Raw genomic sequence first — 18,785 nt, forward strand, 5'->3', positions numbered from 1 at the left:
TGGGTTACTTCCTTTAAATTTTTTTGCCAGTATTTGCAGAATAGCGAGTGGATGGTAAATATGCCAAGCAGTCAGAATTTCGGGTTACACTAGGGAAAATGGAAGTTTGTCATTTGAGTGGCAGGTATGCAAGTCTATGCCACTGAAAGAAGAAAAGAGATCTGCAGGAATCAGTTGTAGAAAAGCAAATATCAATAACTTTTCCCAAGACAAATTATATATGTATTTATATAGATTTTTGACTCTGATTTTAAAATTATGAAGTATTGACTAAAACTCCACATATCTTCATCAGCCTGTAAATCAAAACACAAGTAAAATACGAGAGAAATTTTACAATACATATATTATAAGATTGTGTACCCATATTTTAGAAATATTTTTATTAAAAGGATTTTAATTACAATTGATGTTTGGGAGTGTAGGGCTGAGTTTATGATGCTAGCAGTGTGGGAGTCTCAAAAAAGGGACTAATGCTTTTTAACTTGCTTTAATAATGGCTTGCCAGAAAAAAGGAAGAAAAAAAAATCTTGGAATTTTTTTTTTAATGGAGCAATGTACATATTGAACACTAAAGTAGTATTTGTGATTGTTAAATCAATATTAATGCAGCTTGGTAACTTTTTTAGTTCCTTTCACAAATTACCTCATTCAGCAAGACGTCTGCCTCCATTGGTGTTATTGAAATTCAAGTTGTGATTGAGCAATTCTTTAATTACAGAAAATACACTTCAGATTCTTTGATGTAAAGCTGTTACTTCATTGACTTTTAGACAGCTAGGCTGAGGAAAATGGAAGTACTTACTTTTATGCATTTATTCTAAGACAACGTCCTCCTTCTGACAAAAGAGGAACATTTAGTAGTGCAGTGAGTTACTCCCTTTCTTTGATGACCTTAACCCTGTGAAGTATAGAAGAAATGCAGTATGTATTTGAAGGGTAACATTATATGAAACTTTACGTCATTTAAAAAGTGTTGCGATATTTTTGCAACAAAATAGATGACTCAGAGGAAAATGTGTTTGTTGCAATTGACATTATTAGGTCAGCGAGTTTTCAGGTTTATTGGAGGATTTATTAAAATATCCAAACTTGCTGTTTTCTAGAATCAACATTAAGTGCTGCTATGTATGTACTTAAAAAAATTCTGTCCATTAAAGGTGTGCTGATCTACTTACATATTGTGTAAAATGAGTTTCTCTCCTTACATTACTAATGACTTGATTTTTAAAAATTAAATTTAATCTTCATTTATGTAGCTTACTTTCTGCTCTGCATTCAACTTATACATTGAAATGATCAGTCTTGTTTTGATTAGGTTTCTGTTTCTCATGTATGAACACACTGATGTTATGTGTCTGAGTACAAACACTGTAGGAAAAAATATATATCCCAACAAATCTGTTTCAGTATTATGTAATGTAATTTATATAAAAATAAAACTATTTTAGCTTAACTTAAATTTTGGACCAAAAGAACCAACAGTATCTCTTAACTAACTTTTCCCCCCTCAAAACTAAGTGTTTTGATGAGCACAGAAAAGTACATAATGTACTAAACAAACCAACTTGGCCTATGCTCCACAAGAATCAGAGAATTGGCAAGCAATAACTAATTTTTCCCAACAGTACAAAACTGTTAAAAGAATAATGCTGATTTGAAGTTTCTCATATTTCTGAGCTACAGACAGTGTAGAGTAAATAATACATCTAAAACTGTTTTTAAAATACTTCTTTCTACAGGCTTTGAAAGAAAAACGGTCACATCTCTTCAGCTTGAAAATGTAGTTGACTGGGGGAGAATGGCTACTCACTTTCATTTTGGTTTATAGTCCGTTTCAGCACGGGATAAAGTAGGGACACCTTCTGAGTTGTCAATATCCCTTTGTCTGCCACCATGCATTTTATAGAATGGTGTTAGAGTTAAGAATGAACACAGACCAATTCTGTTTAGCCTTCAAGATCTGATGCAATCCCAGTCTGTGCGGGTATGGTTGCAAGTAGACAATCTGAACAGCTTTCCATTATGAAGCATCTTGGGAATCAAAGGAATTGGTAATCATTTTTAAATAAGTTTACTGATTTGTTGGCTGACTGCATTCGTGTGTGATCTTCTTTCATATGGCATTTCAAAAGCAATGTGCTGGGATTTATAATTGAATTTTGAGATTTGAGAACCATTCTAATGCTTCAGGGTACCTAGGTGGATCCCCCTGTTCCACCTCACTAGCCCCCACTGTAAGTGTGAATGGTGCAGTTGTGTGATCAACTGTATATACTGTGTTGCCCAGTGAACTGGTATCTTTGTGGCCATAATTGGTTCAATAAAGGAATGACAGCAAGGACAATAGGGCGTATTGGATGTTTTAGAACAGAGTGCTGGATAACTCCTTTTGTGACTTACTATCCACCTTATCTCTTTCCTTGAAACTTTACATCTGTTTTTCTACAGAATACAGCGATAGCACGTTATTGTTTGTTGGTAACTGAACTCTCCCTTGTGATTATTTACTCTTGTTCTAGTTAGTCCGCTGTCGTTCACAGGTGATGTGGCAAGTAAAGATTTTAGAATAATGTTTTACTATTAATGTAAAATATCTGTTTTACTATTCAGAAAATGTTTAGTAGATTTCATAATTTTAAACTTTTTTCAATTTTTTTGCTTCTTCCAGCTTTACCAACAAGGTCGCTTATGCCAGTTGGGTAGTGAATTTTGTGAACTAGAAGTTTTTGCAAAGGTGTTACGAGCTTTAGATAAAAGGTAACCATCTTAAATTATTGCTCAATCACATTTCATTTTTCTGTCTTGTTTTAATCCCATTTTTTTGGAAAAATTACACAAAAAATGTTCTTGAACTATTCATATCTGTATCTTTTCCATAGCTACTTTCTCGTACACGCATTCATCTATGACTCTCTACATTTTAGGAGTTGAGTATATCAGGGGTTCTAAAAAAAATCTGATTTTAATCCTGGCAAGGTATTTCCCTAATCTTTCTAAAGCCAAAAATGGTCTAAATGTGTACCTAGAGGTTGGGGTGGCTAGCAAGACTTTAAAGCTGACATTACATTACTTTGCCTGGTTTCTATTGTTGCCAGGCTATACAGGCAAAATTTCATGTATTGAAATAACTGACTTTCCAAGCCATTCCTGAAGTGGGCTAAGCCCTCTTGGGTATTTTGAAACAGTTGATTGATATATCTGGGGAGAAAGGTGGAAATTCAGTTTTCTATTCTGAGACTCTCCCCTTTGCCCCCCAGAACACATCCAGCTTTCTCCCCCCCGCCACCCCCCTGCCAAAAGAAGAGAATATAAATGGGTGGGTGTGTCGCTAGATAGACAAATACACCCATCCATACACACCCTGTGTTAAGGTTGTGTTTAAATACTTCAGGAAAAAAAGGGAATGTTGTTGATATTCTACACTGACCATGTATTGTTATATGTTAATTAACCTTGTTAATTCTGCATTACAACAGGTACCTATACATGCCAGGGCAATGTAATTGTAATGTCTTGTTGTAAATGACCCAAAATATCAATAAATAAAATCTTCTTCCTCCCTTTCCCCACACCAAAAAATACGCTGTTCCATTGTCACTATGTTTATATCATTCAGGACACAGCGAAACTTCCCGATCGCTGTTTTTAAGTAATGGCTAAAACAGAACATGATGCCTAGGGCAGATCACAGTTAGGGTTGTCACTTTTTTTTTTTTTTAACATTCCCTTTAAAATTACATTGCAATGCTTCACAAGGCAGCAGAGGGTTCAATGAAAGGTACATGTGTTAAATTACTCTAACCATCATTTAGAGGGGATAGGTAAAAATGTAGAAAAATAAGACCAGTATGTGATACCAAAGAAAGAAATGCACCGATACACTGGGTGTGTAATACACACACACACACACACACACACACACACACACACACACCCCTTTAAAACTAATCTAATTTTATGGACCAGCTGGTTGTTAGCACTATATAAAATTACTACAAGTAAACGGACTTTTATGCCATTCTTCAGAGCTTAAATATGTCGGCATTTTACCTGGGTGTTCAGCTCCTATGCTTCACTCCTGGTCTTAAATTTGAAGAATGTGCCCCTCCCCTATGGTCTCATATTTTACTGATGAACAGTAGAACTCCACTCCGACTTCACAGAAGGGCTTTTGAATTCCAGATCACTGTTTCTGTCACATCTCTTAGTTTTTAGGTAAATGGGTAAAGCCATTAAAATCTTTGTAGCATTTGTCCCCCATATGAATTTTCTGTTAGTTTTACTTAACAAAAATATGCTAGACATGAATCCTGTGGGGGCCTTGGCAACCCTCCAATGTTATGCTGAAAAGATCTGTGGCTGCAATACTCGGTTCTCTTTACCCCACAGAACATATGCTGTATTAAAAGGCTAAATGCAAGTTCAGCTTCATCCTTTTTGAAAGCCTTAAATCAGACCAGTAAGAATATAGCAAATGTATAAAGGATCTGTCCCTGTATGCCTGTATGATTGTCTGCCAAAATAATAGGAAAAACTTCTTAAGCTGAGGAACTCCATCTCTCTGACAGTCCCATTGTGTTAGACTTGTAACTGGGCTGTATTCTCCTCTGAATCCAGAATAAGCACTAGCTTTTTAAAAAGCTATCACCTTTCTCCTTATTGAAAAGGAGTACTTACAGACTAACACGGCTGTTCCTCTGAAACCTTTCTCCTTATTGTATTTTCCTGGTCTTAGACTCTGAATAACCTCCTTTTACTATTGGTTTTTACACAGTTTTAATTAAGAACTTTGGAAACAGGCTTCCGAATATGTTTCACGTCTGTGAAATTGGCTTTTGGTTGAAATTCAGAATGATGGATCATTTCCTGTTTTAAAATCTGTTTTTTAAATTTTGTTGGCTGTTTTTAATGGTGTGTGTAGGTGGCTTCTGTTTTTAAAATACCCTGCACTGTTTCCGGAACTGTATAAATCCGCTTTGTAACGTACAATGCAACAACTGTATACTACTGGTCTTGAGGTAGATGGGTCTGGGCACTATTTTCAGGGGGTTTTAGATTTTTTTTTTATTTTTTTTTAGTATTTATGACTTGAGTATGTAACATTAAAAAAATAACTCACTGGAATACTTAGGGGTTTTTTATTACATATTAAATAAATACTGTTTTCTTTCCTTTCAGACACTTGCTTCATCACTGTTTTCAGGCTCTGATGGATCATGGAGTAAAAGTTGCTTCTGTGCTGGCCTATTCATTCAGTAGATGGTGCTCCTACATAGCAGAATCAGACTCTGATGTAAAAGACAAAGCAATCCAGATTGGTTTTGTTTTAGGTAAGTGGTGATGAAGTACAAGGCCATTTAACTATGATGCTTTAGCTTAAATTAAACTTGAATTAAAGGCATAAAAGAATAAAATAAAGTATTTTAGAACATCTTTAGAAGATTACGTTTAGACATGGGTTTGGAGTTTGAAACAGTTCTAAAATATATTTTATATATATAAATATACATATATTTTTTCTGGTCAGGTTCTGATTCAGTGGAGCTGTTTTTAAACAACACTCTTTTAAATACACAAAAGGGATTAGAAATTTGGTAGAAATGATATGTACACAACATGAAAACTTTTGGTTAATTTAATATATATTTTGGACAAAAAACTGAGGCAGAGAAATATACATAACACCAATAAGTTATATTTTGATTGAAGATGAATCCTTTCACATTTACATTTCATCCCCTTCAAACCAAGGACTGTTGCTGAACCCAACAGAATCCCCATAATATGAATAGAACCTCACGATATTTCTTTGTAAAGTGATGCAGTAACATGTCACTGCAAGGTCATCCTGTCTCCAAATTATGGTAGCACTGACTTCCTATATCTTAATTTGGGCACAGGATACCCACTTCTTCCTGTTCTTTTACTCTTAATCTGCAGTGAAAGGGCATATTAGTACAAATTTCACAAGCTTTCCAATTAAGAAAAATTAATCTTTTACAATTGAATGGTGTCCAAAGGTTTGTTTGGTCTTGAATTTCCAGGAGGGTTCCTATCAGATGCTGGCTGGTACAGTGACGCTGAGAAAGTGTTCAGTTCCTGCCATCAGTTGTGTTCCCTTCATGATGAGATGCCTCACTGGTGTCGTGCAGTAGAATGTTGCGTAAGGTAAGCTTGGACTTGAACTACTTTGAGTCCTGTTGCATAATTTATTGTAAATTTTAGGTCTTGTTTATGTTGAAGGGTTCTGAAAGCATCTTACTGCAAGTTTTTCTTTTTGGTCTTTACATCCCTGAGTTCTTCGATAGCAACCAGCTGTCCAACTGCTCCTTGTGGCAATAACCACCGTGGCTTTCAAAAGTGATGGATAAATACGTTGCCTAGTTATTTCTGATAAATGGTCAATAGTGGAAAAGTTAGCATTGTAGACTTAGATTTCTGAGTTAACATTGTATCCGTTTATATTCTGAAAGGTCTTAAAGGGACCGATGTTTTTTAATGAAGGTTAGATTCTACAGAAAACAGAAGAAAATCTGCTGGAAATTCCATGAGGCTCTGTCCTTCAAATCTGGAGTTTCTCTGCCTACTAACTGTTTGGTCCGAGGTTCTCACCATAAATAATGCAAGGGATGGTACTATTTTTCTCTAGATAGCTAGAGGATTATCAAAGATACTAAATAATGTGTCATGTTTATTTGTATTACCATTACGTGTATAATGTATCACAACACTTAGCACGTTACAGCCAACACCAGGAACCTATGTATGTCTCATCAGTTGGACTCCGCTTCAGTAGTTTTCAATTCAAGAAGTACTGAAAGGCCAACGCTAAACTAACAAAAGAATGTGCAGTTAGTCTCTCTGTGCTGCAAGAATAACTATTCACTAACAAAGTTGTATGCCAGGACATGGTTTTTGGTTTTGTTTTGTATTTTTATTTTTATTTTTATTGCTTGTGTGGACAGCAAAACAACGCCCCTCCATATTAGGGAACAGTGTCAGAACCCACACAATTATAGAATCATGTTTTCTTTTCACGTTAGCAACAAAAACCCAAACGTATATTACAATATGGATGTCCTTAAACACGTTGGTTAACATGGAGACAACCATGGTTCTTACAGTGCAGTCAGGCCCTTAGCTTTCAAAATGAAGTCCCTTGATCAGAAGCATATGAGAGGAAACAGTTCTTTATGTTCAGCCATACAACAAACAATAAAAAAACACAATAGGCAGTTCAAATTGCAGACCTATCAAATAGCCACGCCAAGAAACCCTTTTTACAAATGCTAAAAACAATAAATAATTCTAAAAATCCTTTTGTGGGGGGTGGGGGGGCAGAGAAATAACTACATGCAACTTCAAAGGCATGAGACATTCAAGTAAATTGGTAGGTGTTACAATTTGATCGCTTTGCACTGCAGAATTCCCTGCTCTTACCACTGTGCCTGTATATTAGAAAGAAGTTGGATATTTTAAGTTTTTTTGTTTTTTTTTTAAAGGAAATTTAATCAAATCTTGCCTTCAAATCTCCCAGGTATATTGCAGACAAATTTGACACCCGTCTCCTAAAAGTGGCTTCTGGTCGTCTGAAAATTTTGGAATATAATCTGTGCCGGTTTTTAATAACATGTCACTAGTTACTTCACCTTTCCCGTACTTTGTGTACAAGTAATCTTATATTTAGCTTTTTTACAATTGACCTTCACAGTTCACTGCAAAATTATTATAGGCAGGGCGTTCTTGGTGAACCTGAGCAAATGACATGACTTGAAGACTAACCCTAGGGGTGTAAAGCCTTACAAAAGAGTATGTAGCTTTGTTCTTTGCAAACTCTATGATCACAAGGCTGTTTTTTACCAAGTTTTAACTTGTTCAATCTAATTGCCATATTCTGCCTACAAAAGGTTTTCAAGGAAGCCAAATATGTTTAAATATAGAACAAAGTTTTGCTGTTTCTCTCAGCCTCCGTATCTACTTCTCATTGGAGATAGTGGGCACGATCTTGTTCAGTCGCAAAAGGAAAGATTTCTCTACAAATCTCTGTGAGAAGGTGTACACAAAACCTGGAACCTTCTCAACTTAATTTGTTCTCAACATAAGAAGCAAAGAATTTCAAACTACAGAAACATGGCTGCAAAATTAATAATCCTTGCTAGTCGGGGAGGATGTGTAAGGAAGACACCGATATGAATACCCTGTAAAAATACAATTGCATTAAAATAGAAAGATGCTCTGAACTCCTCACCAGTGTCTTGGGAAAAACTGTTACTTATTTATTTTTTGAGCACCTAGAAATGTCATAGGCAAGTTAAGTACAAATGTGGTCACCACCTTAAAGAGCAAACAATGCAAACATGACACAAGTTTGCCTCATTACTCAGCAAGAGGGTTAGAGGGTTAGCAGCTGAACATGGTTTTGTGACAGAAAACATCTAGACTGCTGGCCTGTTATCTAGGACAGCCAGCGATACCTGTTTCGGGACAACAGCTCGAATGAAGTTTCTGGGAAAGATTAAAGCTGAAAAATGTAGATAAAAGCGAGGAACTTAAGCCTACGCACCTAAGTAAGGAACAAAAAGGGTATCTAAATAAAGTATATCAAGTCCCATTGGAATTGGTTTTCAAGTTTGGGCTTTTTACACAGGATATTATAAATAACATAATGTTTAAAAATATTCAAGAAATATGGTCTTGCATTACTTTGAAGTACTGTGTGGAGTTTGCTTACCACATGTATTAGAACTATTGGCAATAGCTGCAGTAAATTACTATGAACAACAAACAGAAAACATAATTTATTTATTGCTGTGACACACACTTTCTTCCTCTCTCACCTGCATGGAAACAAACCAAAAGGAGCATATATATTATATGCTAAACTACGTAGCATAGCCAGTTGGTCCGGACCTCCCATTTCCTCCTCTTTGGTTCAATCTTCTGCTAACTTTTCAAATTGCTGTAACTATTCCACTTTTATCTGCTAGTACTTACTGTTGTCTAAATGCCCAAAAAAAGGGGTGTGTGCATGCACAGGTAATGTTTTTCTTTGATTTTATTTGACAAAACAATTTTTTTTAAACTATTCTCAAGAGGCTAGTAAGCCAGACATTCAAAAGGTCACAAGTATAAGCTTTGGAGGTACTCTCAAATGTCCTAAGGCGTCTTATTCTAGTTCTGTACTTGATCTTCTAAAATCCCAGGCTTTTGGTAGGGATTTACACACTCACACAGAATTAGATCAAATTACAAAACCCAGCTGGTATATTAAAAGGATTTATTACCTTTGACTGAAGCCTCCAGATTATTGGTTATTGCCTGTGGCCAGACACTGGTTTAGATGCACTAACAGAAGTTGACTCACCACAGCAGATCATGTGACTCCAGATTTAAAGTTTTTTCTTGTCCTATAGTGGAACCTGACGACATACCAGAACAGGAACTTTTAAGTTCTTGGAACACCATGCCTTGCTGTATCTTATGCTCACACAACCCCAGTAACTTTTCAAAATTAATTGACTTTGCTATTTGTGCATCATATTCCTTAATTATGTTTACCTGAGCAAATACTCACATCTGATTAGATTGCATGGTACATGTGGTAACAACATTCTAACACTGGATCAACTGAAATTATTGGCCTGAAAGATTCCCATCTCATTTTGGATAACAGCTTTTTATTTTTCCTTTAGCTGGCTTTGTGCCTTGCTGATGCATAAGGTGACGTTGCCAGATTGAGGACTATGTCACTGCAGTGTCCTTCCTGCAGCAGTCTGTTGTTGACTGTTAATCTAAAGTGCTGATTCAGTGGTGCAAAGTTGCATTTTCTTCCTTGTTCTAATAATTGATTATAGTTCATTGTTGCTTTTAGTAGGAATTGTATACATATATTTCTGTAAATGCAGTGCAACATTATGATGATATTTTGAATATCTGTTTAGTTTTCTTGCTAAATTCACCTGCCTTCAGGATTTCAGATGAAAGTTTTACTTTATTTTATCTGAACTTAGATTTTTCCTAAACTAAATGTAAAATTTAATAAATGTTTTTCTATGCCTTTGTAACAGAGTAACTTGGTCTTAAAGAGACCATGGTGGGTGAGGTAATACCTTTTATTTGATCAAGAGACAGGTTTTAGAGTGACACTACAAATAGCTTAATTTTAGCGCTTACGGACACTAACGTTCTGATGGGGAGAGCTGGGAGATACAAAAAAATGAGTAGTTTCACATATCTTACGCAAACACTCGAGCTCTTTTAAAAGTACCATATGAATATAGGAGGTTACTGTTTTAAGTGAAGCAGAGTTAATATGTATAATTTCTAGGAGTTCTACATCTTCTGTTATTTTGAGTTTGGTTCACTGTAAGTAAATTGTCTCTAGTCACTTTCATTCTGAAATAAATGTCTACTGGTAGACAAGCACCCAAAATAAATTTTTTAATTCACATCTTTTGTTTTATTCATCCTCCGTGATTGAACTAACCTCATTATCCCTAGCCTGATTCTTGCTTGCATATTTATACCTGCCTCTGGAAATTTCCACTACATGCATCCGACGAAGCGGGTATTCACCCACGAAAACTTATGCTCCAGTACATCTGTTATTTTATAAGGTGCCACAGGACTCTATGCCACTTTTACAGATCCAGACTAACACAGCTACCCTTCTGATACTATCTGCTACCCAAGATCCATAAACCTGGAAATCCTGGACGCCCAATCATCTCAGACATTGGCACCCTGACAGAAGGATTGTCTGGCTATGTAGACTCCCTCCTCAGGCCCTACACTACCAGCACTCCTAGCTATCTTCAAGACACCACTGACTTCCTGAGGAAACTACAATCCATCGGTGATCTTCCTGAAAACACCATCCTGGCCACTATGGATGTAGAAGCCCTCTACACCAACATTCCACACAAAGATGGACTGCAAGCCCTCAGGAACACTATCCCTGATAATGTCACGGCTAACCTGGTGGCTGAACTTTGTGACTTTATCCTCACCCATAACTATTTCACATTTGGGGACAATGTATACCTTCAAATCAGCGGCACTGCTATGGGTACCCGCATGGCCCCACAGTATGCCAACGTTTTTATGGCCGACTTAGAACAACGCTTCCTCAGCTCTCGTCCCCTAATGCCCCTACTCTACTTGCGCTACATTGATGACATCTTCATCATCTGGACCCATGGAAAAGAAGCCCTTGAGGAATTCCACCATGATTTCAACAATTTCCATCCCACCATCAACCTCAGCCTGGATCAGTCCACACAAGAGATCCACTTCCTGGACACTACGGTGCTAATAAGCGATGGTCACGACACCACCACCCTATACCGGAAACCTACTGACCGCTATTCCTACCTACATGCCTCCAGCTTTCACCCAGACTACACCACACAATCCATTGTCTACAGCCAAGCTCTACAATACAACTGCATTTGCTCCAACCCCTCAGACAAAAACGAACACCTACAAGATCTCTATCGAGCATTCTTACAACTACAGTACCCACCTGCTGAAGTGAAGAAACAGATTGACCGAGCCAGAAGAGTACCCAGAAGTCACCTACTACAGGACAGGCCCAACAAAGAATATAACAGAACGCCACTAGCCGTCACCTTCAGCCCCCAACTAAAACCTCTCCAACGCATCATCAAGGATCTGCAACCTATCCTGAAGGACGACCCATCACTCTCTCAGAGCTTGGGAGACAGGCCAGTCCTTGCCTACAGACAGCCCCTCAACCTGAAGCAAGTGCTCACCAGCAACCACACACCACACAACAAAAACACTAACCCAGGAACCTATCCTTGCAATAAAGCCCTTTGCCAACTGTGTCCACATATCTATTCAAGGGACACCATCATAGGGCCTAATCACGTCAGTCACACTATCAGTGGCTCGTTCACCTGCACATCTACCAATGTGATATATGCCATCATGTGCCAGCAATGCCCCTCTGCCACGTACATTGGCCAGGCTGGACAGTCTCTACGTAAAAGAATAAATGGACACAAATCAGAAGTCAAGAATTATAACATTGAAAACCAGTTGGAGAACACTTCAATCTCTCTGGTCACTCGATTACAGACCTAAAAGTTGTAATTCTTCAACAAAAAAACTTCAAAAACAGACTCCAATGAGAGACTGCTGAATTGGAATTAATTTGCAAACTGGACACCATTACATTAGGCTTGAATAAAGACTGGGAGCGGATGGGTCATTACACAAAGTAAAACTATTTCCCCATGTTTATTCAGACATTCTTGTCAACTGCTGAAAATGGCCCACCTTGAGCCTACAAAAGGCTTTTTTTTTTTTTTTTTCTCTCCTGCTGCTAATAGCTCACCTTACCCGATCACTCTCATTACAGTGTGTATGGTAACACTCATTGTTTTATGTTCTCTGTGTATATAAAATCTCCCCACTGTATTTTCCACTGCATGCATCCGATGAAGTGAGCTGTAGCTCATGAAAGCTTATGCTCAAATAAATTTGTTAGTCTCTAGGGTGCCACAAGTACTCTTTTTTTTTTTTTTTTTTCCTTTCTTTTTATAGCCATTTAGTAACAGTTGTTGGCCAGGCAGGACAAACAATTACATAATTCTTCCACCTCCCAACGGCTTAGAGAGTAAGAATTCAGACTTGACATTACTAGATAGATAGATTTTTTTTTTTTTTTTTTTGTGGTAAGTACATTTAAACTCCTTTTATTTGGTAGGAAAAGTTCTCTAAATATAGGGTCCTATGTAACTCGGTGTACTTTTCAGTAGCTTCCGCTGTTAACCTGTCTTCTCCAAACTCATAGACATGCTCCTCTGGAAACACTTAATAATATTTGGAATACAAAGCATTATCTACTTTGCTAATGTATTTCTAGAGCAACTATGATCATAGCAATTAAGGATAAGTGATTCTTTTATCTATTTGAGTGAGAAGAGACTTCTTCCAGTATAGTGAAGATTATTATCACTACTATAATATGCACTCAAAGGCAGCAGTACGCTGTTATGGACATGTTTGACACAGAGCTCAGATCAAGACCAAACAACATTGTCATCCCTGCCTTTCCAAACAGGGAATTTATCTTTTCAAATGAATATGGTTTCACATGTGTCGGGGATGTGATGTAAGCCTCTGGGAGAATAACTTCCATGTGTATGTTTGAGAGTTACAATGCTGCTTAAAATAAGGATTGGATACATTTGTAGAGAGAATGGAGAGGTTTCGGATGTGGAGAGGCAAAAAAAATTAGCAAATAGTTTTTGCTTCAACACAGATCTCTTGGGTCATGGAGATAGTTGTATAAGTGTCAGGCAGAATGGATTTTATTAAGGATACAAAAAAGGCCCAATTGTTTGAATGTTTTTAAAATGTCTGAACCATTTGTTGATATATCTAAGACATACGAACAGTAAAAATTGTTTTGTAAGAGCCAACAGAAAATATGGCATTGCAGAGCACTGTTAGAACACTATCTGATATTTCTTTGGCAGCACTGGATTCAAAGCAAGCATAATTTTGTGAGGTGACAATAGCTCAACCCTGGTATAATTAGGATATCCGATTACAGATCTTTGATACTGCTGTACATTGAAGTCAATTATGGAAAACTATTTAGAAATAGTATAAACTGTTGCAAGACCATTTTAATATATTTTCCTCAGATTGCTGCATGTTCGAAATGGCAACTGCAAATATCATTTGGGAGAAGAAACATTCAAACAAGCTCAGTCTTATATGGACAAACTTGCAAAACATGGTCAAAAGGCAAACAAAGCAGCACTTTATGGGGAGTTGTGTGCACTGCTCTTTGCAAAGAGCCACTATGATGAGGTGAGTGGTGGTGTTTTTTCTTTAGGGGAGTTCTCATTAACCCTGTTAAGATTCTTCGTCTGTGGGCAGTCTGGGCTGGTTTTCTGACAAAGACTTCTGAACAAACCAGGATGTGTGTGTGTGTGAGAGGGATTAACAGACAAATATTTTGTTTACCGAGGTTTTTTTGTATTTCCTTTGCTATTTGCAATAGACTGTTAGAACAGTGCTTGGTATGGTAGTGGGCGCTGATACACATTAGATTCTCTGATGGTATACTTTATTTTTATCAATTAACATGAACCACAAGGGGACCAATGTCACTTTAGTTGGTAAAGTAAAACTCCCATTGTTTTATCAAAGTCTTGCCTGAACTACAAACCCGGAAGTACTGGTAACATACAGAAAACTGACATGCTGTTTTATACAATTTGAAAAGTGGTTGCTCCAAATAATGAAAATGACTTGGCTTTAAGAAATACATAAACATAATGAAAAAAGAAAATGAGTACTTGTGGCACCTTAGAGACTAACTAAGGTGCCACAAGTACTCCTTTTCTTTTTGCGAATACAGACTAACACGGCTGCTACTCTGAAAGCAAACATAATGAAGAAACTCCCGAAATATGTATTTTTAAATTTGAGGACATTTTAATTATTATTTTTTCTCTTCCTCATTTTCTTAAAAGCTATTCTAATACTTGTGTATTTCTGGTATCTTATAGGCAAATGCACATTTGCCTGTAATTTCTTGTGGTACATATTTCACAATAATTACGCAAATAACTACAGTAGAACTTCAGAGTTATGAACTGACCAATCAACCACACACCTCATTTGGAACCGGAAGGACACAATCAGGCAGCAGCAGAGATAAAAAACCAAATACAGCACAGTACTGTGTTAAACATAAACTACTTAAAGGGAAAGCAGCATTTTGCTTCTGCGTAGTAAAGTTTCGAAGCTGTATTAAGTCGATGTTCAGTTGTGAACTTTTGAAAGAACCACCACAATGTTCTGTTCAGAGCAACGATCGTTTCCGAGTTACGAACAACGTCCATTCCCAAGGTTTTCGTAACTCTGCGGTTCTGCTGTATATTTCAAAAAAATGCCGTGAGGTTATGGATGAGAATAGCCGAACAAGCAGAGTATTTCGTTGCAGCCATTCTGTGAATCTGATTTCAGTAAAACTGTATTAACCTGTGGCTGCTTTCAGTTCCTAAATATTTTAAACCTGACCAGAAAGTCCTAATATTATGTGCATTGTAAACATGACGTAACAATAAAAAATTAGCATTTTCCTCTTGCCTGAACAAGGTAATGCTTTGTAACGTTACTGCAGAATAACATTATCTGGAAAGTTAAAAATTTAAATTAGGCTTATCTAAGATTTTTCAAGTTGAAATGTTAGAAAACACTTTAAGAATTAATCTCTGAATAAATTTATCCAAGTATAAGTAAGTAAACGTTTGTAGTTGTTCTTTCTAGGTAGAACCAAAGATGTATGTGTTTGCTCCTTTTCCTGCTAAAAAGATTGTCTATTTAGAAAACGGTACAGGGCCATGATACAGTGTACAGGACTGTACAGTCTCCCAGGGGTCCTGACTCTGAAACTGACTCATATGAATTCAAGGAAGTCATTTAATCCCTCTTTCTTTTTTTTTCCTCCTGGCTGTAAAAAGAGAAATATTCGGGAATTCAGGCTTAAGTAATGGCTTTAAAGCAATTTAATTCCTAAATCAAAAGGTGTTATAAAAAGTCAGTCTTTTTTATTATGAGGGTCAAGTTATATTTCCTTAATGTTTCAGCACAGTTGAGTTCAAAGTTTATTATGTTGATATCTTTTTATTCCGCAGGCTTACAAGTGGTGTATAGAAGCTATGAAGGAGATCAAAGTTGGCTTGCCAGTAAAAGTAGTGGTGGATGTCTTAAGACAAGCTTCAAAGGTGAATTTAACGTTCAGATTCGTAGCATAGTTACAAATGAGATCTATTAAGGCAAGCTTATATTAAATTAACATATTTTAAAGCATATAGAACACTTGGATAACCTGTTCCAGTTCAGTGGCATGGTATCTTGTTTGCCCAGTTACTTTGCCAACTTCTATTTAGTGCCTAAAATCAACTACTTGAATTTTGGATCAGTGAAGACTTAGCACATCATTTAAAATGATACACTTTAACCTTCCTGCTGTGAAAAACTGAGTTATAGCTGTTTTAAGGAACAATATTATCTACAGGCCAGTCTGTGTATACACCTACTGTATGGCATGCTGGTGTGTAATTTATTTAGTCCTGAGGTGCATTAAAAGTTACCTAGTCAGCAGTACACATCAGCAAAGTCCACACGGACACTTAGTGCACACCACACTCAAGCACCACGCACTGAGTGGATGATGTAGAGAGTTGGCTTGCTCCCCATCTTATCATAAATAGGTGAAATGCAACGTTTCTTCTGTTTCGAGTGGTGATTCCTGAGGGTATTCACTGCATGTGTTGTGCGTCTGGGACCAGAAATTCTTCAATAGCGGTGTCCATTGTTCTGCACCTGCATGCTATGTCTCCTTGTGCTGCAAATTGTGGGCATACGTGGCAACACAGACTGCCTGCCCGCCCACCCAGTTGCTGTTCTGCCACTCACAAGTTGGGGGCACAGAATCCTCCTGTGTCCACATTCTCTTCTTCCTCTTTTTGTTTACCTGTAAATAATTGCAAGTAGCGTCTGGGAAGATTTTCTTGAATTCACTTCAGAATTCTTTAGTAATCATGGTTAAGGCTGCAGTTTAGTCGCGGAAGTCACGGAATTTGTGACTTCAGCCTGCGGTGGTTGGGAGCTGCAGAGTCCTCTGCTGCCCCTGGGGCAGGAAGCTGTGGGGTACTCCCGCCACCGCTGGCAGCCCCTGAAGCTCCCTGCCGCTGGCAGCAGTGGGGGAACCCCCCCGCTCCCGACAGTGGTGCAATGGGAGAACCTTCCAGCTCCTGGCCGCCAGGGATGGCAGGCAGCTCCGGGCTGCTGCGGAGGAACCCCCTGAGCTCCCAGCCTCCTGCGGGCAGCTTGGGATGCCCAGAGCTCCAGGCGGCAGGGTACCCTGCAGCCCCCAGCTGCTACAGGCAGCTCCTAGTCCCTACAGCTGCCACGCTTGAAGTAGTGTGGGATCCGCAGATCCCCATTTTGTCAGGGATATTCTTAGTAAAAGTTAGGAACATGTCATGGCTTGCGTGAATATTTCTTTTTTTCCCGTGACCTGTCCATGACTTTTACTAAAAATATCCGTGACAAAATCTTAGCCTTAATCATGGTGAATATTTTGAAACTGAAGGTACTAGTAGGTGAATAAGTTCATATCTAGAACAGACATGCTTTGAAAATACAGTCTCATGTAAACTTTATTTCCTGTCTTTTTAGGCTTGTGTTGTAAAACGTGAATTTAAGAAAGCTGAACAGTTAATAAAGCATGCAGTATATCTTGCACGGTAAGTAACACTACTGAAAATACCATCTCAAACTATCTTCCATTACTGCCACTTGTTAACATTTTTGTCTTTCCAAGGGAGCATTTTGGAGCCAAACACCCAAAATATTCAGACACACTATTAGACTATGGATTTTACTTGCTCAACGTAGATAATATATGCCAGTCTGTCGCAATTTATCAGGTAAGCTTCAGTGTCCTATGTCTTTGTTCTCTTTTTAATGTTGATAGACATTCAAATATTTCCATTTGTGCTCATGTAACAGCTGTCTGGGGTAGCTGAGAATTTAGTTGTTTGGTTTTGTTTTTTCATTTTTGTTTTTGTTTTTAAATAACTTCAGAAACTTGTAGTTCTTAGACTTTTTTTTTCTTCAATTTTGAAGTGTTTGTTTTTTGCAGTAGGAATGTGTGTATATATATACACACACGTGCTGGCACCCTTTTTTTCTGACTTGCTAATATTTTGAACTAGAAGTCACTAGTCAAATAGGTATGATCATATTCATATATAGTATTTTTTGGTGTTGGTCACTTATTTGCTTCTTAAGTAAATCAAGTCACAAACTTTCTTAGCTCATGTCTATATTAAAAGGTAAAGTAACATGCATTTGCGCACATTTTGGTTTGAGTGATTTATTTCAGTTTAGCGTACTCTGGTGAAAAACTAAACCCAGTAATTTAAGACAAGCTAGCATAGTGTTCTTGAAGTGGAGTATGTTGAAGTTTTTCTGTTGTAGAAATACTTGTTAATTTCTAGGAAGTCATTTTATTGTTTTCCTTAAAAATAAACTAACTAGCTAACCTTGCAGGTGCATTTACTATATTACCCTAACAAAAAGAGAGAGTAAAATTCTTAGGGTGTCTATTTGCAAAGAGCTTTATGTAATTATCCTGTCTTGGAAGCTTGAATTATACTTTCAGATAAGCATTTTATATTTAGTCTTTCAGGTATCCTTACTTTAGAGAGACCAATTGAATTCCCACTTTAATTATAAACTTCCAACCCACAGTAAGAATGATATCTTCTGTAGAGAGGTAGTAGTTCTTTAGATTTAGAAACATGATAAAAATTCGGGAAATGTTCACAATGTAAGGGGCTTTTCTTGTGACTATTTCAGACAGCTCTTGATATCCGACAGTCAGTGTTTGGAGGTAAAAACATCCATGTAGCTACAGCTCATGAAGACTTGGCTTATTCTTCTTACGTTCACCAGTATAGTTCTGGAAAATTTGACAATGCACTGTGAGTACTGTGGTTGTTTTAAGCAGTGAGAAAATGTTGGTCCCTAATTTAGTGCAGTAAATGGGAAGAAATGTACTTTATAAATAGTTTGCAAATGGGTTTCTTGAAACCGATTAAATATCTCTAATTCTTATAATGTATCAATTGGGTCCACGTACTTTATAGATCCCTTTTTTATTTGGTGATGATTTGACCAGTAAACTTTAGAGAATAAGAGAATTAATTCAAAAATGTATGTAT

The 18,785-nt window shown here is 37.3% G+C and overlaps 1 protein-coding gene across 1 annotated transcript in view; it reads left to right on the forward strand.

The window, feature by feature from the left end:
* The window catches only part of APPBP2 (amyloid beta precursor protein binding protein 2), a 43,858-nt gene that overhangs the window by 15,001 nt on the left and 10,072 nt on the right, over positions 1-18,785 (forward strand). Inside the window, exons 2-9 of the mRNA XM_048824549.2 lie at positions 2,672-2,760; positions 5,182-5,333; positions 6,048-6,171; positions 13,683-13,851; positions 15,687-15,776; positions 17,236-17,303; positions 17,381-17,486; positions 18,421-18,545. Of these exons, the coding sequence (XP_048680506.1) occupies positions 2,672-2,760; positions 5,182-5,333; positions 6,048-6,171; positions 13,683-13,851; positions 15,687-15,776; positions 17,236-17,303; positions 17,381-17,486; positions 18,421-18,545 (923 nt within the window). The remainder of the gene's footprint in view (positions 1-2,671; positions 2,761-5,181; positions 5,334-6,047; positions 6,172-13,682; positions 13,852-15,686; positions 15,777-17,235; positions 17,304-17,380; positions 17,487-18,420; positions 18,546-18,785) is intronic.

Source organism: Caretta caretta, chromosome 17 (genome assembly GCF_965140235.1).
Source record: "Caretta caretta isolate rCarCar2 chromosome 17, rCarCar1.hap1, whole genome shotgun sequence".
NCBI classification, from domain to species: domain Eukaryota; kingdom Metazoa; phylum Chordata; order Testudines; family Cheloniidae; genus Caretta; species Caretta caretta.